The 22,158-nt window shown below is 46.2% G+C and overlaps 1 protein-coding gene across 1 annotated transcript in view; it reads right to left on the reverse strand.

Annotated features, from left to right (window-relative positions):
* COL23A1 (collagen type XXIII alpha 1 chain) overlaps nucleotides 1-22,158 on the reverse strand; it is a 322,683-nt gene that overhangs the window by 288,207 nt on the left and 12,318 nt on the right. Inside the window, exon 2 of the mRNA XM_041762494.1 lies at nucleotides 10,140-10,206. Within this exon, the coding sequence (XP_041618428.1) occupies nucleotides 10,140-10,206 (67 nt within the window). The remainder of the gene's footprint in view (nucleotides 1-10,139; nucleotides 10,207-22,158) is intronic.

The following is a 22,158-nucleotide window of genomic DNA, read 5'->3' on the forward strand; positions in this document are numbered from 1 at the left end:
TAGGCAAGGCTGAAGGGAACCCAGCTCTGGGGTGGCCCGCGGGGCCTGTGTGAGGCTGTAGGGGGGACAAGGGGAGACAGAGGCTTGGCCATCGAGGGCAGTCAATACGTGGAGGAGGCCCTCCAGTGCAGAGGCAAAGCTTTCCGGTCTAGGGGTGCCCAGGTCTACATAACTCTCAAACCCTGCTCAATTTAGGCAAAGGAGGGGGGAGGTGGCTAGAACAGAAAATGTACAGGAAATGTTAGCTGCAAGAGACGGGATGGCTTTTTCCAGGACGACATTTCTGAAGTGTTTCCTCATTGGGAACTCTCTCTGACACAGAGCGGGAAGTGCCCCACGGCAAGCCGGGCCGGGCAGATCTGATTCACGGAAAAGGGACCTGGGCCAGCACCAAACCAAATGCAAATGTTTCCAATGGTCGGACTGTGGGGCCAACTCAGAGTGCAGCTGAGCCAAGCCCTGGCTAGGTGAAGCCTCAGTGGGCAAGGAGAAAACACTGGAAAGAATGGGAAGAGAGTCAATATCAAATTTTAAAACAAAAAGGAGGCTGACAGCCCTCGAAGGGGCTTCCCCACGGGGATGGAGGGGGTGAGAAGCTGCCCCTGCAGGCCATCTCACCCCTGGGCAGGGTGTGATCCCAGGACAGTGTCAGCCATGGCAGCTTCCTTAGTAGATATTATTACCCTTTCCCTGAAGCCATCCTCAAGCAGACTTGTCTCGCACACCACAAATCACCCAAACATATTTATAGAAAGAGCTGAACTCCAGCCATGCAGCCAAGGGATCCTGAAGAAAGAATGTGTGGGTGGGATCTTCAAGGAGAACTGCGTGGAGGAGAGAGCCACTTGGGGCAGAGGAATGACACACAGGTTCTGATTGAGAAGCTAAGTCATTTTACAGGGCGCGGGATTTGAGATAGGAAGGTGGTATGATGTGAGAGATGGGTGCAGGGAAGGAGGCAGGAATCAGGTGGAGAAACATCAAGACATAGATTGCACACTCGATCCTAAAGGCTGTGGCTCTCCATGGAAGGCTTTGAAACCAAACAACATCACTTTGCCCTAGTCCTGAGGAAGGTCTGAAATGGCTGAAAGCCAATGAGGGTCTGAAGGAGGCAGTGGTGGAGAGATGCTGTAGGGAGGACTCGTCAACATATGGGAAGCAGGTAAGATAACTGACTGGCTGGAGAGAGAGCCAAGGTGGGAGGAGGAGACCCCAAGAGAAGTAACAGAGGAAGGTGTGAAACTAATTTCATGGGTCACCTTGGCTGGAGCATGCTGCCCAGATATGTGGTCAAACATTATTCTGGATATTTCTGTGAGGATTTCTTTTTTCAATAAGATTAACATTCAAGTAAGTGGACTTGGAGGAAAGCAGATGGGCCTCCATAATATGGGTGGGCCTCATCCAATCAGTTGAAGGCTTGAATAGAACAAGAAGACAGAATTCCCAAACAAGAGAGTTCTCCAGCTGACTACCCTTGGACTTAACCTGTATCAACTGCCCAGCAGAAAGATCAAAACAACTTACACATTATCAACCTGATCTCATTTTACTAGGAATTTCCACAATTTATTTCATGGATGGATGATCTTTTCAAGTGAAGCAAAGTGTCACCGTTTATATTTTTCATTGGTGATTTCCTATTCATATTCTTTGCACATTCTTCCACTGAAATATTTGACTTTTCCTTATTCTTTTGCAAGAACGCTTTATACCTCATGAATATTAACCATACATTTATTGTATGTGTTGAGTTTTTTTTCAGTGTTTTACTTATCTTTAAACTTAGTTCATGGGAGATCTTCTATACAGAAAATGTAAATTAAACATTTAAGAAAGTACTTTACACTCTGGAGGGTTTTTAGCCTCAACACTGCTAACATTTGAGGGAAGGGTCATTTTTTTGTGCTGGGGGTCATCACCAGCAGGATGCTTAGCCACATCCCTGGCCCTCCATCCACTGGATGCCAGGAGCACCCCACCACACCCCACACTGAGACAAATCAAAAATGTCTCCACACATTGCCAATTGTTCCCTGGGGGAAGAATCCTTCCTGGTTGAGAACCACTGCCTAATGGCCCAGACTTCAGTGCCATGCTTAGAAAGTCTACTTCCACCTCACGAATTTTTTTTAAATGACCTATTGTATTTTTGTCTTGCCCTCCTCATTTTTCACGTTTAAGTCTTCAATCCATGTGGAATATACTGTGGCATAGAAATAAGGTAAGAGGCCAGATATGATGACTACATTGAACTTATCCTGAGAAAAGCCAGTGCTAGCAAGTGAGAAGCTCCTGATCTGTGGGACACTTACTAATTCATGTTACACAAAGTTACATGACACCTCATGCAGTGAAAAGTGACACCTGTCACCCAATCATTGGCACAGAGTTGGCCAAGCTGAGGTCAAGATACTTTTTGTCCTATTTTCCCACAGCTTCAAGATTCTCAGCTACAGCTAAACCAGATGGCGCTCAATAAATGTTGGGTGGATGGAGCAACTGTTCCAGGAATGTGTTTGCTGATGGCTATTTTACCCTTTACATAACCCATCACAGCCTCCAGCAAACCCCTTGATTCTGGAATCTTCTGGAAAATTCTGAGGTATCTTCCACTTTAGTAGAAAAAAACCACCAAAGTGGGTGCTTGGCTTTGTGTTTCGCTTCCCCTGGTATGAACTTCTATGTGCTTTCTAGTCACTAAAAAACAGAAAAATTAGGGACTCCTGGCTGGCTCAGTGGTTGAGTAGTCTTGCCTTCAGCTCAGGTTGTGATCCCGGGGTTCCGGGACTGAGTCCCGCATCCGACTCCCCACAGGGAGCCTGCTTCTCCCTCTGCCTCTCTCTGTGTCTCTCCTGAATAAATAAATAAAATCTTTTTAAAAAATAAAAAATAAATTAAAAAAATTAATTATCCACTGCCTTTAAATTCCCGTTTAATTTCTATCGAATTTAATGAATATGGTGGGCTCCCTCTGGTGGTCACAAGAAAATCTCCAAATTTCAGTGGTCAGCACACAGTTAAACCCCAAGACCTTTACTCACAGGACATGTTATATTTCATAATTAACAGATTCAGAGTAGCTGGACGGTGCCCGAAAAGAAGACCTCTAATTATTTTCTCCCATCCACCAGCGAGTCTACTAACTGGTTCATGAAGCCATTCACTGTCCAAAGCCAAGCTTACCATCTTCCCTTCCTTCTAAATCCCTCTTTGGGGATTTCCTGTTTCTGTCCAGGGTATCAACCTCCCCCAGGCTTGCTGCTTCAGGCACCTCTGTTCTCTTCTGTGCCCATCCATCCTGTTTGTGACTTCTGTCCCCCACGTGGCTCCGGGGCTCCTGCAGCTGTTGCCTGCCATCAATTCTCAAGGCCTCCATTCAAGTTCTCATGACCTCTCCTCCACAGAAGTCATCCAGCAGAAGTGTCTCATCCCTCCTTCACATGCCCAGCACCATTCTAGGCTCAGATGACACAGCAGGGTACAAAATAAATATCATCCCCACCCTGAGCACCCCCTCTCCGGGGGCTTCTCTGCTACAATCAAATCTGCCCCCGGTCCTTACCCTCATGCTGTTTCTAGGGTCCCCTTACCGCTGAACTCCACTGATGTTCCCTCAGCTGTGTCCTCCTGGGAAATAAAACCCACATCCCTCCATAATCGAGACCCATCCACATTTCATCCTGTCGCCTTCCAACCTACCTCCAACCTGGCCCTGGGGCCAGGGCTCTCAGGCCCCAGTCTGCCAGCATTGCCTCTGCTCAGAACAATGGGATCATGGACTGTGTCCCCTGTCCCAGCTGGCTGAGATGCCAAACGGTCTTCTAAACCCTGCCCGGCTATCATCTTCCCCCTGCTCAGGTCCTCCTGATCTGAGGCGATCTCTCCCTCTTTTTGTTTCTGTAAAGACTTTTTTTTTCTCTTCCCATTCTTAGGACAGTAAGGTTCTTGTGTCTGCCCCATGACCTCCAACAACAGGCTCCATCCTAATGCCTCTTCCCAACCTTTGTCAATACCGCCCATAGGAAAAGCAGGAAAGCACAGGGGAAGGGAGAAGTGAATGAGAGAAAGGAACAACTATCTGGGCGTAACGGAGTGGGGACCAGAGACCATACCCCAGAGTAGTCCAGCCAATAAGCGAGCAAACCAGATCAGACACATGGATTGTCTCCTTCAACTCTACAATGTGACATAGTAGAACAGCTGCCATCAAGCTGCTATTGTAGGCCATAAATTTCAGTCAATGAGGATTTTTTTTTAAGATTTTATTTATTTATTCATGAGAGACACAGTGTGAGAGAGAGGCAGAGACACAGGCAGAGGGAGAAGCAGGCCCCATACAGGGAGCCCGATGCAGGACTCGATCCCGGCACTCCGGGATCACACCATGAGCCCAAGATTCAACCACTGAGCCACCCAGGCGTCCCCAGTCAATGAGGATTTAAGTGTTATTTTTTAAATTCTCTAAACAGATCATTTAAAAGGGGAATAACAATTTCTTGGTACCCCCTTCACTAAGCTCTTTCCTACGCCAACAAATAAACAGGCTGGCTCCTCTGTTCAAACTTCCAAATGCTGTCATAAATCCGTGAATTTCCAACTCTGATCAATCTGTTCTTAGTGTACAGCATTTGGAAACCACACACAGCATCTCTGGTATATTATACAAGGATACAGAAGGGCACAGAAATCAAGAGTATTACTTGGCACTTTTCTGCCAAGTTCCTAAGAACCTTCCAGGGCAGGTGGAGCCGGGGTAGAAGCCAGTGTGAACTGTGTGAAGAGGGTAGAGCCCCAGGCTTTGCACACATCTTTCCGGATGCCCTTGTGGCTGACAAGAGCTCAGGAGCTACACGTTTCCTGTTCCATTCTGGTTCTCTCACTCCCGTGCTCTGTCGCCAGCCTTTTCTCACCCACGTCCCAGAAGAACATGCCAATACAGTCTGCCAAGCCTTTGTTCTTTCCCTCCAGAATATTCCCAGACAACCGCCAACTTGGAATCTCCTCTCCCCATCTCTCTGGAGGCCCTGCCCGACATCAGCAAAAATCAAGAAGATAACAGGCGGCATGGGTGGGTCTGAGTGGGCTTGGGGACAATGGATCTGAGTTCACGGTGACCACAGCTACCTAGCTCTCCGGAAGCGGCAACAGGCCCTATTTTAAACAACTTACATGCATTAACGTATGCAATCCTTGTGACAATCCTATGATGCGGAGACTCCTGAAACCCCATTTCACAGATGAAAAACTGAGGTACCAGGAGGATAAGTGGACGAGAGTCCAAGGTCACGGTGCTGGTGAGTGGTAGAATTTAAACCACAGAGTCTGGGTCCAGAGTCCAGGCACTTAATCACTGGGCCAGGCTGACTGTCGGCAAGTTCAACAGGAGGGAAGACTTTGCCCTTGTGTGCCTAGGGTGGAGGCAAGCCTCTGGTCAAGCTTAGACTCTGTGTACAGTCCCCTGCCGAGAGCCACCACACGGGGCTGGCCAGCCGCCCCTGTGGTGGTCATCTCTTACTGATGCCCACCCAGCTACGAATCCTTTGTGTCGTCTTCTGGGAACAGCACCCTGGGAACATTCCTTCTGGTAACTACCTTCCCCCAGTCTCAGCCCACATGGTTCTGGAAGTATCAACCCACCCCCACCAGGGGCTCCCCCAGGTCTCAGAACAGTCACATGACCCAGACCTGGCCAATCAATGCATCCCATCCTCCATGCAAGGCAGTTAATTTGGGGATACGGGTTAGGAGAGTTAGTCACTTCAAGGACCCTGAACACCAGATTGGCCCATCCCAGGACGTGCAGGATAGGACCACACAGCAGCTGACCGGGTGGCAGAGCCAGCCACATCCAGGGCTCTCAGGCCCCAAGGTGTTGGGTGCCAGCCCTGACCCATCCCTTAGGATGCTCCTGGGTTGTAGCTGTCAGGGCAGCGGGGCCGGGTTGTAGCTTCATCTGTCACACAACAGGCCTGGGGGACACCCCTGTCAGAGCCCTTCCTGCAATGTTCTAGAATTGCTGTTCTGAGGGCAGTCTCCTCAACAGCCTGTGGGCTCCTGTCCTTCCAGCCTGACACCCCCAGGCCGCAAAACCATAGGCACTCACCACATGAGGCAGTTTAAATTAAAATTAAGTAAACATTTGGGGCACCTGGGTGGTTGCTCAGTAGTTGAGCGTCTGCCTTCAGCTCAGGGTGTGATCCTGGGGTCTTGGGATCAAGTCTTGCATCAGGCCTTCTACAAGGAGCCTGCTTCTCCCTCTGCCTGTGTCTCTGCCTCTCTGTGTCTCTCATGAATTAATAAATAAAATCTTTTAAAAATAAAATAAAGTAAACATTTTAAAATTCAGCTCCTCAGTGTCACTAGGCACCCATCAAGAGCTCAGCAGCCACATGCAGCCAGTAGTGGCTGATGTATTAGCATGATATCATACACTTCTGCATCACAGAAAGTTCTGCTGGACAGTGCTGCTCGGAGCACACTGGCAAAGCTTCTAGAAAGGCGAGCAGAACTGGGGAGAACGGGGAAGGAGAATTATTCTTTGTGAGTTATCTTTAGAAGCACTTGAACTTTTTTTTTTTTTTAGCACATTAGACACAACTTCCTATTCAAAAATAACCACTTTTAAACTTTATACGTAACACTCTTAACACTCTTAACCTTTGAGCTCATTTTCAAACATTGAAAATATGTAGGTAACAGAAGAAGAGAGTGTTGGAATATCCAAGGGGCATGGATGAGTCGAGGGTGTCTGAAGGCTGGAGTCCCCCACCCTCTGAGCTGAGGAGTGCAGAAGTGTCCCTTCGGGCAGGTGAATGATAAGGGGCAGCATGGGGGAGGGAGGCTCCCAGGGAAGCAGCCCCCTCCCCTCAGCTGTGATCCTCCTCCTCAGCGACCTTAAGGTCCACATCCCTGTCACATCACTTCCTAGGGCTGCCACGACAAACCACCACAACTGAGATGGCTTAGAATGACACACACTTATTCTCTGTGGTTCTGGAGGCCAGAAGCCTGAAATTAAGGGGCCACCAGTGTTCCTTCTGGTGGTGCCAATGGAGCATCCCCTCCATACACCCTGTCCAGCTTCTGGATGGCTCTGGGTGATCCTTGGCATTCCTGAGCTTGTAGATGCATCCTTCTTTTATTTATTTATTTTTTATTCATTCATTCATTCATGAGAGATAGAGGCAGAGACACAGGCAGAGGGAGAAGCAGGGTTCCTGTGGGGAGCCTGATGCGGGATCACACCCTAAGCCGAAGGCAGACACTCAACCAATGAGCCACCCAGGAACCCCCAGATGCATCCTTCTGATGTATGCCCCTGTCGCCCCAAGACCTTCTCCTCTGTGTGTTTGTGTCTCAAATCTATCCCTTTTGTCTCATCAGGACATTCATCATTGGACGTCGAGCCCAAATCCTGGATGAACTCATTCCATGCACTATATGGTTTAATACAGGATGATGAGGAGGAGAGCAAGGCTCAGGCCCCTCCCTTGCCCGAGGCCACAGGGCCCAGCCCTGCCAGTCCTCCCAGTAGCTCCGGCCAGAGGCCTGCCCTCTTCTCAGCTGCACAGCTCCCACTCAGGGCCCGCCTCACAATGGGCAACATACAGAAGAGTGTCTCCCTTCTCTGGCCTCGCTTATCTGTTTCATCACATCTCCTAGGATCTGACAAAAGATCACACAGTCTCCAGGCTGTGAGAAGGAACTGGGTGGGCAAGGGGGGCATTGACAAGTCTCTCAAATCAGATGGGGCCCCACGCTAGTGAGGGCGGCTTACAGGTCCAGACTCCAAAAGTATGCAGGGTAGGAAGATCAGAGCCCTGGAGAAAGGCTTCCAGGGCTGGGGGAAAAAAAGGCCTCTGTCCTTTTTATGACAGGGAGAACGTTCCAGTCTCCAGAGTTTGCACCGATGAAGGTGTCTGGTCCAAAGGACTCAAGTGAGTCCTCTGGCTTGAGCAGACAGGGTGAGAAAGAGCGAGTGTAGACACAGGTGTCCATCAGGGCCTGGCCACACTGACCATACTGGGCACAACCTCCCAGGGCAGCTGGATAGCAGCCATGAGTCCCTCAGACAAAAGCAGCACAGTGCTGACAGCCATCAGGGTCCCCTCCAAGAGCAGAGGAGGTCACTGTCCTCCTCTAGGCAGAACTGGGGGTTCTGACCAGCCTTTCTGTCCCTAGGGGCCCTCTTGGGGCCTCTCTTGGTGGCTCAGGACTCAAGGGAAGGCAGGTGACAGGACTGCCTCTGGGGTCATGGGCTTTGACTTTCTCTATGACCTCAAAAAAGCCTCAGAGCCCACTCCAATATTGTTATCAATTTCAGATAAAGATCCTAATAGTTAGTAAGTGGCAGATTCATATTTCATCAGGAGCTCTGCACCCCCTGCCCCCAACCACTACCTCCTCCTCCCTCTCCCCTCAACATCTCTATTTGGGACTTTCAAATTTCCGGTCAGCAGTGCATAGCAGGAAACCCATTTCAATCACCATCCGGGTCACACACTACAAATATAAATAGCTCAAATGAAAACTTCAATCCAACATGTTTTCATTCCAGTCTATGGCTAGTTCAAAATTTCAAAACGCTGGCTGCCACACATAGCATGATTTCACATCCTACAAAAGCCTTGTGACCCCCCCACTTTAAAAAATACTTAGGCATATAACTCGCATGAACTGATCCATACAACACTCAGAAAGAGGAGGGGGAAAAATACAAAAGGACACAAGAGGAATCATTCCTGTTCTATGCACTTTGCAGATCATCCAAAAGCTCATTTGTGGATCTGATGGGGTTTTTTCCCCCACTGAATCAAATGTCTGACTTCCTGATCTGCAAATGATGTTTCGTCCTTAGTTGTCATGTCCTTTTTCCTCCTGTTAAAATGCTGGAGGTACTAGTAAAGACGAACTCAAGCTCGCCCATAAAATCCTCTCCAGCCGGGGCCTTGGGGAGACTGACTTGTCACACCATGCAGTCGACCTCTGCAGAAAACCCCAGGCATCTCCCAATACATAGATGCTCATTTTCAAAGAACCTCGTGTCTCCACCAGCTGAAGTTGATTGGGAAAAGCCAACTTGGCTAGTGGATGGAGTGACAGCAAGGACAATGGCCCCGGGGCTCAGCTCCTGTGATCTCCACCTTGTCCTGTGGGTGGGAAGTCTAAGATGTATTGCTAATTTCAACTCATCCATGGGTACTACATGCTGTTCTATAAGGATAATACTAACCCTGAAAATACCAGGGCAACACCACACATCTAAATTCTCAATGATGGTCTGTGCAAAGCTCCCATGAGGACGACCAGAAGACCTGATAGGACATGGGACTGGCCACACAGATTGGGAATCCAGAAATCCTGGTTATTCACAGCCATCCTGGTTATGCTACCAAAACCCAAGAGAGATAGGACTATGTGAACCATTCAGACCACGTTCCCATCTTCCTTCCTCTATCTCCACCAAAAGAAATGAAAACCAAAAAAGCCTATATTTACCAGATTACTCCTTCACACAACCCCCCCTTGTGTCTGAAATAGAGCTGGGGTCATGATGTCAATATGGTGAGGATGGTCCAGGCCTGTTTCTTTGGCTTTAAAATGGGATGACGGGGATCCCTGGGTGGCGCAGCGGTTCGGCGCCTGCCTTTGGCCCAGGGCGCGATCCTGGAGACCCGGGATCGAATCCCACATCGGGCTCCCGGTGCATGGAGCCTGCTTCTCCCTCTGCCTGTGTCTCTGCCTCTCTCTCTCTCTGTGACTATCATAAATAAATAATAAAAAAAAAAAATTAAAAAAAAAAAAAAAAAAAAACATTTAAAATGGGATGGCTGTCACTTTCCTAGTGTCTAAGCCTTCATTATAAGTCATTCCTAATAGTTTCTTAGCTGCTACCCTGACATCACCATCCTCATCAAACCAGGTCAGTGAACCTTGCTAGAATCCTTGACTGGTGAGCTGGTCAAGGAAGACAAAGGAAGAAAGAACCCCCTGGATGGTTCACAAGGTGCAAGAGACAGCCTGAAACCCAATGAGAACCTCTTGACCACGTCTTCAGCAGTTCTGAGCAGACAGGAGAGAGGAGGCTGGGCCTTGGGAAGTCAGGAACCAGCAAGGATCCAACAGCCACTTACCTGGTGGGCAGATGCATGCTGTCGGTGCTTCCCGAACTGTCCGGTGCTTGGCCAGTCCTTCCAACTTCTGAACCAGAAAGAAAACAGAGGGGGGGGGGAAGCATGAGTTTGAGGGTGGAGAGGGGTAAAAGTGGAAAAATCAGCAAACACCAATGTACTGGAAAGATCTACACCAGGGGTGGCATTGCCCAGCACATTTTTTACAAGGTCCTTAAACATTACAGGAAATTTTAGGATGAGAAGAGAAGCAAAAATAAATGTGCAACAGTCACTTGGGAGTCCCTGGAAAGAAGGCACCAGGTTTCTGCATTGTTACAACATTTTTCAAATAGGAATCCAGAAAAGCCAAAGTGACTGTGCAGTCTGCATGAAAAGGGGAGGGCACAGCAGAGGGAGGCTGGCCCTTGGCAGCCAGCCCTCTGTCGGTCTTCAGATAGGATCCAAACCCAGGCAGCCCCAGGCCCCCTCACTACAGCCCCCACCCCACCCTGCAGCTTGTGGGCCTCAGACCCCAGACCCAGGCCTAATCCACCCTGAGGACATCTTTCTTCCTTCTTATCAGCAGGGATCCTTGGCCTAGAAAATTTGGCTGAGTACAGTTTAACAAGAATCTCTACACATGCCTGGCCCTGTGCTAGATTTGGGTGAAGGGAAAAGAATTACTCCAGAAATAGGGTCAAACATCCCAGCTCTGCTACTATGCTAACTCGCAGCACAGCTCTGGCATAATCATCCCCTGATGTGCCAACCCGAATAAACGGAGAGGCCCAGATCACTGTCCCTGCCTTGCATGCAGGGAACAAGCTTGGGAAAAAAAAAAAGAAATGAGTCCTCCAAATTCAAATCCAGGTTTAGGAGAGTGAAATGAGGGGTCCATGATCCCAAAACTAGCCAAGACTTGAGTCCTAACAAGAAAAAGTAAAGTATTAACGTTTTCCTAGGAAGCAAACAAATAATAATAATGATAAAAATCCCCCTAAAAGCAAAACAAAGCAAATCCCAACCAGGAGAATTGGAATGACAAAATGTGATACCACCACCAGAAAATTAAAACACAAAAATGTTATTTTTCTTGGGGGACCCCTGGGGGGCCCAGTGGGTCAAGCGTCTGACTCTTGGTTTCAGCTCAGGTCGTGCTCTCGGGGTCGTAACACGGAGCCCCATGTAGGCACAGAGTCTGCCTGAGAGTCTCTCTCTCCCTCTGCTCCTCCCACTCATGCTCATTCCCTCTCTCTAAAAATAAATACATAAATCTTTTTAAAAAATATAGTCTTTCCTCATAAAAATAAATAAATGAATAAATATATAAAATTTTAAAATAGCTTGGAAAATGGTACAGCAAGCAAATAAAACCATCATTAACTTTTTTTTTTACATAATCTTTGTACCCACAGTGGGACTTGAACTCAAAACCCTGAGATCAAGAGTCATATGCTCTATTGACTGAGCCAGCCAGGTGCCCCCAAAACATTATTTTAAAGTACTGCTTTGGAGGGGGTGAGAAGAGCACCCCCAGTTTTGAGCACCTGACCACCAAGCCTGCAATTTTCACAGGAGGTGGCATTCCGGCCAAGCCCTATCTGCCTCTGGCTGGGGCAGCCCAGGACCAGGAGCTCTGGCCACCTGCAAAGCACTTCCAAGGTCCACCTCCGCTCCTGCCAGACTCATCCTCATTTTACCAATAAGTCACAGAGGCTGGTACCCACCAGAGATGGGGTAAAGGTTTGCAAGTTTTGGGGGAACACAGGGGTGTGTGATTATGCACCCCTCCCCCACCGTGGTGGAGGCTGCATGGTAGGAGTTCCAGGATAGGCGGGCAGGGGGTGCAAGGGTACTGCCTTGAGGTGCCCTAACTTATCCATCTTCACTGCACCTCCCCAGCCTCCCCAAAGCCTCAACTTGCCCTAGAAATCAGAACCTGGCTAGGCTTCTGGACCCAGGCTCCCAGATCCCAACAGGGCCCCTACCTGCCACTGGCTCCTACTCTGATCCACCTGGCCCAGAGCAACCCTAGAAGCATCCAGAGCCAGCCCCAGCCTCCAGAGCACCCCCTGCCCCCACCCAAGCTGCCCTAGGCCCCCACCCAGCATCATCCCTAGCTGGGCAGCCTTGTTGCCCTGGGCCCTGGCACACCGCAGTGGCTACCAGCTACCGACCAGGGTCACCGAACCAGAACCTCAGAGCTGCCCTGGGTATGTGGATACAGGCTCCAGCAGGATCTCCTGAACTCACTCCCCCGACCCCCCCCCCCCCCCCACTGTATCTGTGGATACTATTACAGATTGCAAAATTTACAGAGCAAACGAATCCAGCCTTCTGGGTTAAGCCAGTCAATTTGTGCGAGACACTCTCATCTGTTTTTATCATTGCTAGACGGGCCAGAAGCCCACTCACTTCCTTGTTTTAAACAAAGGCATTTTCATGCTTAAAAAAAAAAAATTCGCTTTTCACAGCCCACGGCATCTGGGCCGCTCTCCTGAAAGGGAGGGAGGGAGGCTTTATCAAATACTAATAGGAAGTGCAATCATTTCCAAGCAGCTCTTACTGTAAAATAAAAAACTAGAGAGGACACTATTGAGGTGGGTGATGGGGGCAGGAAAGCACCTTATTGTGAATGCTGGTAGGTGGGGTCATGACACAATGGGATCAAGGTTTTGTTGGGTCACTTATTCTGACTCCATCTACGCGTGTGTTTCTCTGGATCATAAGGGTGAATCTGCAATTTTATCTGCTAGCGCCCTGCCCTCCGTTCCCCCCATGCCTCCTCCCCAACTTTGTGTGGGTTTGAAATGTCCCCTGCCATGAACACGAAGTGAAATGTTTGAATGAGAAACCCAATCCCACCATCTTTATTTCCACGCTTTGCTTTCTCTTTTTGAATTCTAAGAAAATATTCTTTTGTGTCCAGGTTTGTAAAAATGATTTAAAGGCCCCAACATTTTTCCTCATTCAATTATCTGGCAGCACCCTGAGCATCTGCAAACAATATGGTCCCGGTTTTACATATGCAAACAAGTCCTAACTCCAAAAGTAAATAAAGGAGGAGTCTTGGAGAAAAGTCCCTGAGATGGTGGGGAGCTTGGTTCCCTCCAGTGGGAACCTAGGAGGACTTGAAATTGGGGGAGGTAGAGAGACCACTCCTCAGGGAAAATCACAGTTCTCAGAAAAGCTACACTGTTAGATAATAAATTTATTTATTTATTAAAGATTTTATTTATTTATCTGAGAGGAAGACAGAGATAGTGAGAGAGAGCACAAGCAGGGAAGAGAGGGAGAAGCAGGCTCCCCACTGAGCAGGAAGCCTGAACTGGGGCTCCATCCCAGGACCCTGGAACATGAACTGAGCTGAAAGCAGATGCTTAACCACTGAGGCACCCAGGGGCTCCAAATGATAAATTTATTAATGACCTTGGGAGCACGAGTCTAGGGCGCTTGGACAGATGTTTGATCACAGCCTTGAACGGTTGCATTTTGATGAAATATAAATTAATATACATAGAGGGATGTCACGGTTTATTTCTGGAAAATGCTGCAAATAAAGCCACAAAGACATGCCTTATCCTCTTTGACAGAAGATTCCTGCTCTAGGGAATAAATCTCAAGAAAATAAGAATTAGCAGGAGCAGAGAACCATACTGATGAACCTGCGCCCCAAAACAGTGGGAGTGGTTTAGAGAAGGGTGGTGAACCCCCCTCTATTTCATGAAATATCAGGTGATAGGAAGGAGAAAGAAAAGTTTTATGGTACCATAAATAAAAGACCAACATCTGTATAAAAATTCAGGCATGAGGTGGCAGCAGCTACCAAAACATGAACCCCCTTGGGTGCCAGGATTATGGCGATTTACTTCTTTTTTTTTTTTTAGCTATTTTTAAAAAGTTATTTAAATTCAATTAACAAATAGTGTATTATTAGTTTCAGAGGTAGAAGTCGGTGGTCCATCAGTTGCATACAACATCCAGTGCTCTTCACATCTTGTACCCTCCTTACACCTGTCCCCCAGTTACCCCCTCCCCCACCCACAACCCCCACCCAGCGACCCTCAGTTTGTTTCCCAGGGTTAAAAGTCTCTTTTGGTTTGTCTTCCTCTCTCTCTGATTTCCTTTGATTTTATTTTTCCCTCCCTCCCTTCCCTTATGCTTTAGAAGTCCTCCCTGTATTGTCACACCATCTTCTCAGTTAAAAAAACAAAAACAAAAACAAAACCCTGAAAGTAGAAGAAAAACCAAAATGAAGCCCTGCCGTCTCCCTGCCCAGGACGAGTGTGAATGACAGGTGATTCTATCCCCTCAGGGAGATGCACTTCCAGGACCACGCCTGCTAATACGTACTCATCAGAAGCCCCAAAGGACCCTCTCTGCTCCAGCCACAAATCCTCTGCCCTCCCTCTGCTCCCACAAGGAAGGGCTCCTGGGTACGTGGGCACTGCCACCAGCAGCCCAAGAGGGCAGCAGGATCTAGCCTCTGACATTCTTTTTTTTCATACCTCAGATGAGGAGGATGACAAATACAAAGTATTATTTCTGAGTTACTGATTACTTATAACAGGCCAGGCACTGTGCCAACCGCTGTTACCTCATCTAGCCCTGCCAATACACCCCCGAGGCCGGGACGATTATTAAGCCCATTTACAGATGAGAAAACTGACACTACAGAGGGTCATGTAAGCAGCAGAGTGGGACCCAAATCCTGGTGTCAACCAACTCCAATCACAAATTAAGACAACCTCCGCTTACCAGCAATCTTCATATCTAAAAACAAACAATCCGGGCAGCCCTGGTGGCGCAGCGGTTTAGCGCCGACTGCAGCCCAGGGCGTGATCCTGAAGACCTGGGATCGAGTCCCAGGTCAGGCTCTCTGCATGGTGCCTGCTTCTCCCTCTCCCTGTGTTTCTGCCTCTCTCTCTAGCTGTGTCCCTATGAATAAATAAATAAAATCTTTTAAAAAAATAAAAATAAATAAATAAATAAATAAATAAATACAAACAATCCAAAAGTTGCAATGCACAGTTGGCCCTTAAAAAATGAAAAGGGTTGCTGGAGGTTGAAGAGTATGAGGCGTGAAGTTGAAGGAACCACAGGAGAAAATGTGAGTTCCGACAGAACTGTTTGGAATGGCACCGAGGGGCTGCACACATGTTTTTGAGTCTATGCTTTTGTCAAAAACAGTAAGACTGGGGGCGCCTGGGGGGCTCAGTCAGTGAAGCATCTGCCTTCAGCTCAGGTCATGATTTCAGGGTCCTGGGGTGGAGTCCTGCTCTGCCTACTTGTGCGCTCTCTCTCTGTCAAACAAATAAAATCTTAAAAAAAAAAAAAAGAAAAAAGAAAAACAGTAAGGCTGTACGTCACCAAAAATGAACTTTAATGGATACAATTTTTTAAAAAAATCAACTAGGATGTCAGAGAATCCCTGGACGAAATGTAGGCTGTGACAAATGAATCTAACCATGTTAAAACTGTTCAACATAATCTTACTGCAAGTGGTGGGGAAAAGCATGTACCTGACCTAAGCAACTTTACAAAACTAGTGTTTTGGTTGAGGACTATCAGGCTGAACACAAAAGGAACCATATAGAAATGCTGTACTCTAGGAGGTAAAGTCGTTTCTCACAGGAGTACAGGTTAGCAATTTTGAAAGTACTTTACGTACATATTAGGTTTGAACAGGTACGCAAATAAGTTATAGCTGATGAGAGCCAGGCTTCTCCCTTGAACCAGCCAGCCTCCTTTGCGGTGCAGCTGAATGGTGCTCGGGGCGTGATCGATGCTAGAGTACACATGCCCTTGGGTGCAGCGGAGGAGTGCTACGTCTCTGAGCTGGACAGTGGTGAGCTGCCCCAGCCTTGCCCACCCTGTGAGGCCCTTCCAGGAAAGATGTTCTAAACACACAACGAGACAAAGATGGAATGAATAGTGTAGTGCCGCATCAGTCAGACACCACTATGAGGTCACAACTAATGTACACAGGAAGAGACATACAGAAATAATCATGGGTATGTGCACATAGGGGAGTGACTATTCATGCATATTTATGCTAGCTGTCTGCAGACAAGGCCTATAACCAATGACATCCTGGAAGCAGCAAGCACACCCAGCACCAGAATCTTGGTTTCTAAATACCATTCTCCAAGAAAAGGAACCAGGGCTCCTTGGAGAAATGGCTGATTCTAGCCCAGGGCAGGAAATATATAAGATGGAGTACCTTGCAGTGACAGAAAGTAAGGAAGTTCTTTTTGCAAAAAGGAGGTAAGGGAAGAATATGTCAAAGAAACACAAAACCAACCCAAAAGGGCTCAGAATAGCCAAAGCTTAAACAACTGAGGCAATAAAATAAGTAATGCAGTATGGGATTATAACCCAAAGAATAAGTTAGAAACCCAGAAGTCCATACTGATATAAATGACTGAATAAATAAGTGGGAAGAAAAGAGAAATATTCCCTATAGAAGAATGTCCAATAATAAATGTAAATAACTGCCCTCTCCAGGAGGTGCAGCTAGATTCCCTTCTTCTTGAGTAAAGGCTAGATTTACTTCCTAAAAGCAGAGAAAGGAAAAATAGTGACTCTACAATGTGGAAACCGGGAAGATACTACTTTAACGAAGTGATCAAGGTTAATGTCACTCATGATGGGTTATGTGACATAACAGACCCCTGACACGATGCCAATCGTCAGGCCAATCGCCCTGACAACAATGGCAATCCACCTTAGTGCTATGCTTCCCAAGCCCTTGTAACCCAGTCTAGTCACAAGAGCAGCCCAAACTGAGGGACATTCTAAAAAATACCTGGCCAGGCTTTCCAAAAATTGTCAAAGTCATGAAAAACAAGGAAAGACTGAGAAACTGTCACAGATCAGAGACCAAGAAGACATGACAACAGAACACAATGTGGTGTCCTAGGTGGAATTCTAGAATAGGAAAGGGACTTTAGAGGGAAAACTAGGGAGATCTGAATAAAGTCTGGAGTTCACTTTTTATTTTTTTAGATTTTTTTATTATTATTATTCATGAGAGACTCTGAGAGAGAGGCAGAAACACAGGCAGAGGTAGAAGCAGGCTCCCTTTGGGGATCCTGATGTGAGACTCGATCCCAGGACCCCAGGATCATGTCCTGAGCCGAAGGCAGACACTCAACCACTGAGCCACCCAGGCATCCCTGGAATTTACTTTTTAAAAATGGGTAAGAAAGAAATCACAAAGTCCCTTAATACCCACTAAGATACAGCTTTGCTATTTTCTATAACACATCTATTTTTTTAATTAAGGTGAAATTCACACAGCATAAAAGTGAACAGTTGGTGGCTTGCACAACCACCCCTTTATCTAGCTCCCTCTATCTAGCTCCAAAACATCATCTCCAAAAGGAAATCCTGTACCCACTAAGCAGCTGCTCCCTATTCCTCCCTCTGAGTCCCTGGCAGCCACCAATCTTTCTGTCTCTATGGATTCATGTATTCTGAAACAGAATTACATAATGTATCACCTTTCATATCTGGTTTCTTTCACATAGTGTAATGGAGATTCATCTATTCTGTAGCACATATCAGGACCTCATTCCTTTCAACGGCTGAATAAAACTGCATCATGTGTCTATACCACAACTGGTTTATCCATTCACCTGCTGAACGTTCGGGCTATGTCCACCTTTTGGCTATTGTGAACAGGTCAGTTGTGAACACAAGTGTATGTATTTGTTGGTGTACCTGTTTTCAGTTCTTCTGGGTATATACGTAGGAGTCGAATTGTTGGGTCATAGGTAAGTTCATATATTATGTTTTGAGTACCCACAAAACTTCTCCACAGTGGCTGAGCCAATTTATATTCCCACCAGCAATGTATGAAGGTTCCAATTTCTTCCCATCTTCATCAACAGACCCTAGTGGGTGCAGAATGGTATCTCATTGTGATTTTTGATCTGTACATCCCTAATGACTAATGATGTTGAGCATCTTTTCATCTGCTTGCTAATCATTTGCATATTTTGTTTGAAGAAATGTCTGTTCAAGTCCTTTGCCCATTTTTACTTTGAGTCCTTTGTCTTTTTGTTGTTGAGCTATAAGAATTCTTTATGTTTTCTGGATACTACATCCTTATCAGATATATGATTTGCAAATATTTTCTCATATGAGAGATCTATTGTTGTTGAAGATTCTAACCATCTCCAACCAAGACACAATATGGCTGTATTAAAATCATCTTAAGGGACGCCTGGGTGGCTCAGTGGTTGAGCATCTGCCTTCAGCTCAGAGTGAGATCCTGGAGTCCCGGAATCAAGTCCCACATCAGGCTCTTTGTGCCTGCTTCTCCCTCTGCCTGTGTCTCTGTGTCTCTTTCTCTCTGTCATGAATAAATAAACAAAAACTTTAAAAATAAATAAATAACAATAAAATCATCTTAAAAATTAGAGGTGGTGGGGGCACCTGGGTAGCTCAGTTGGTTAAGCATCTGCCTTTGGATCAAGGTCCTGGGATCAAGCCCCACATTGGACTCTCCACTCAGTGGAGAGCCTGCTTCTCCCTCTGCCACTCACTCCCCCTGCTTGTGCAAACATTATCTCTCCCTCTCACTCTCTCTCTCTCTCTCTAATAAATAAATAAATAAGTAAAATCTTAAAAAGAAAAATTGGAGGTGGTGCGAATGGACCCATGGCTTCATGCTGGTCCTCACATTACTCTTGGTTATTACTAAGGAATCTGACCTGGTCCTTTTTAGTTAGTAGTAATTGTATTAGTTTTCTTTTTCTTTTTTTTTTTTTTTAATGTATTAGTTTTCAATTGCTGTGTGACAAATTGTCACAAAATCAGCAGAATAAACAGCACATATTTACTATGGTTTCCATGGTCAAAGGTCTGGATATAGACAAGTTTGGTTCTCTGCTCATGGTTTCCTGAGGCTGAAATCAATGCACCAGCTAGGTGTTTCTTTCCGGAATTCGGGGTCTTCTTTCAAGCTCACGTGCTTCCTTGTTCTCTGTGAGCCCCAATCTCTTGCTGGCTCCCAGACAGAGGCTGCTCTAAAGGTCACTCACAGTTCCTTGACATATGGCCCCCTCCACAGACCCTCTCATGTTTTCCCTCTGACTTCAGGAAGGGCCCAGTCCCTTCTAAGGACTCACCGGCTTATGTAAGGCCCATCAACAATAAGCGTTGTAATGAACTCAGTCAACTGATTGGTAACTCAGTCACGGGAGTGATCCCATCATAATCACAGGATCTGCCTACACTCAAGGGGAGGGGATCACACAAAGTATGTACACCAAGTGGTTGGAATCCTGAGAGTTGTCCTAGAACTCTGCCTGCTAAAAAAAGGTATCAGAATTAATTTCTAACTTTTGATGACTGTGCTACATTTAGGTACATATGTAACTATGTCTTCCTATAAATCTAAAAATTGGGGATGCCTGGGTGGCTCAGTGGCTGAACGTCTGCCTTCAGCTCAGGGTGTTATCCCAGATCCCAGGTCTGGGGATTGAGTCCCCCATGGGGCTCCCTGCAAGGAGTCTGTTTCTCCCTCTGCCTGTGTCTCTGCCTTTCTCTCTGTGTCTCTCATGAATAAATAAATAAAATCCTTAAAAATAAATAAATAAATAAATCTAAAATTATTCCAAAAAATTTTAAAAGCTGCATCTTGAATTTCTACTTCTGGGCAAGGTGGAATAGCAGCAACTATATTTATCCTCCTGCATAAAACAACACCACCAAAAACTAAAAAAAAAAAAACAAAAAACAAAATCTGCAAATAAAACATAGGAGACACAGGTTTTGAAGACATTGATACCAAGCAGGAAAGGAGAGTGATCTCAGACAGAGAACAACAGCTCCAGCTTCCTGGCTGGGGAGAGTTTCTAGGCTGTGGCACAGGGCAGGGAAACAGACATGGGGCCTGGCAGCCTTCTGAGGTTGAAGAGATGGAGTTGGAATGTCTACAAGAGCCAAACTATGGGAAGAGTTCAGCTGTCCATCGACAGATGAATGGATAAAGAAGAGGTGATATGGATATATATATATATATATATATATATATATATAAGTGCACACATACATAATGGAATACTACTCAGCCATCAGAAAAATGAAATCTTACCATGTGTAACAACAAGGATACATGGATAGAACTAGAGGGCATTATGCTAAGTGAAATAAGACAATTATCATATTATTTCACCCATATGTGGAATTTAAGAAACAAAACAAAGGATCAAAGGGGAAGGGAGGGAAAAATAAAACAAGACAAAGTCAGAGAGGGAGACAAACCATAAGAGACACTTAACTCTAGGAAACAACCAGTGGTTGCTGGAGGGCAGGTGGGTGGGGGATGGGATAACTGGTGATGGGCATTAAGGAGGGCACGTGATGTAATGCGCACTGGGTGTTACATACAACTGATGAATCACTGAACTCTACTTCTGAAACTAATACACTGTATGTTAGTTAACTGAATTTAAATAAAATAAAAAATTTTAAAAAAAGAGATGGACCTAGGAGTCCAGGGATGCCAGGTAGCTGGGGCTGCAGAGCAAAGGACCTCAGAGAACCAGAGCTCTGTGAGGGTTCTTTGCAGATGTCCTATGGAGCACTGAATAGCACATGTGGGAGGCAATGACCCAGCCCAGGAGAAGAACCACCCAAAGGATGCAGAGAACAGAATCTAGCTCTTACACAGGGCCAGGAAGGGTGCCCATTCCCACAGCCAGATAGTTAAAACCCTCATTCACACTCATAAATCACTGAGTAGAGCACCAAAAAGGGTCTTGCCTCAGACACAGGGAGTAATCAGTCCTAGACTACACATGACTCTGGTCCCACCTAATGGATCCTAAAAACAATACCCAAAGGATCCAGCTATTTCCAAACAACTCTAATACAACAAAGCTCGTGAAAAATCTACAAGAAATGAGGTAAAATTCATAATGTCCAATGTCTAATAAGAAATTACCAGCAGGAAAACAGGCCCCATAATAAGCAGGAAAATCAGTGCACTGAAAGACCAACAACTGCACAGATGTTAGTATCAGCCCTCATGGACCATAAAACAAGGACTGTAACTACATGGTACACCTTCAGGGAGTTCCGTAGTGGTGTCAAAGCTACTAAAATACCTACACTGAAAATCCAGAGTGAAAAATACTATGTCTGAGGTGAAACACAGGGCAGAGGGGATTGATGAAGATTAGACACTGCAGAAGAGAAGATTAGTGAACTGAAGATGGCAGTAAAAATTATCCAAAATGAACACAGAGGAAAGAATGAAAAAGAAAAGAAGAAAAAGAAGAGCATGAGTGAACTTTGGATCTTCAAGTGCATATATAGGCAGAGCCTCCAAATTGGGGGACAGAGAGAGAAGAGAGCAAAAAATGTGAAGCAATGAGGTTCAAAGGTTGTTTTTTTTTTTTTTTAAGTTTTTATTTATTCATGAGAGACAGAGAGAGAGAGAGGCAGAGACATAGGCAGAGGGAGAAGCAGGCTCCCTGTGGGGAGCCGATGCAGGACTCAATCCCAGGACCCCTAGATCATGACCTGAGCCGAAGGCAGATGCTCCACCTGAGTCATCTAGGTGTCCCGAACACTGTTCAAAGTTTGACTTGAACTATAAACCCACATATCCAAGAATCTCAGGAGAACTCAAGCACAATAAACATAACAAAAATCGCACTAAGGCATATCATCTTTGAATTGCTTAAAACCAGCAATCAAGAGAGAATGTTAAAAGAAGCCAGAGTGAAAAGGACGTATTACATGGATAAATTGAACTCTCATTCTATTTATGTTGCTGGTGGGAATGTAAAATGATACAGTGGCTTTGCACAACAGCTGGGCAGCTTCTTGAAAAGCTAATCACACACCTATCAGACAATCAACCATTTCATTCCAAGGTATGAATGTCCAAGAGACACAAAAGCGTGTGTCCATACAAAGACCTGTACACAAATGTTAACAGCGGCTTTATTTGTACTCACCCCAAAATGGAAGCAACCCAAATGTCCATTAACAGGTGAGGGGATAAACAAATGGTGGCCTC

The sequence above is a fragment of the Vulpes lagopus genome, chromosome 7 (assembly GCF_018345385.1).
Source record: "Vulpes lagopus strain Blue_001 chromosome 7, ASM1834538v1, whole genome shotgun sequence".
NCBI classification, from domain to species: Eukaryota; Metazoa; Chordata; class Mammalia; order Carnivora; family Canidae; genus Vulpes; species Vulpes lagopus.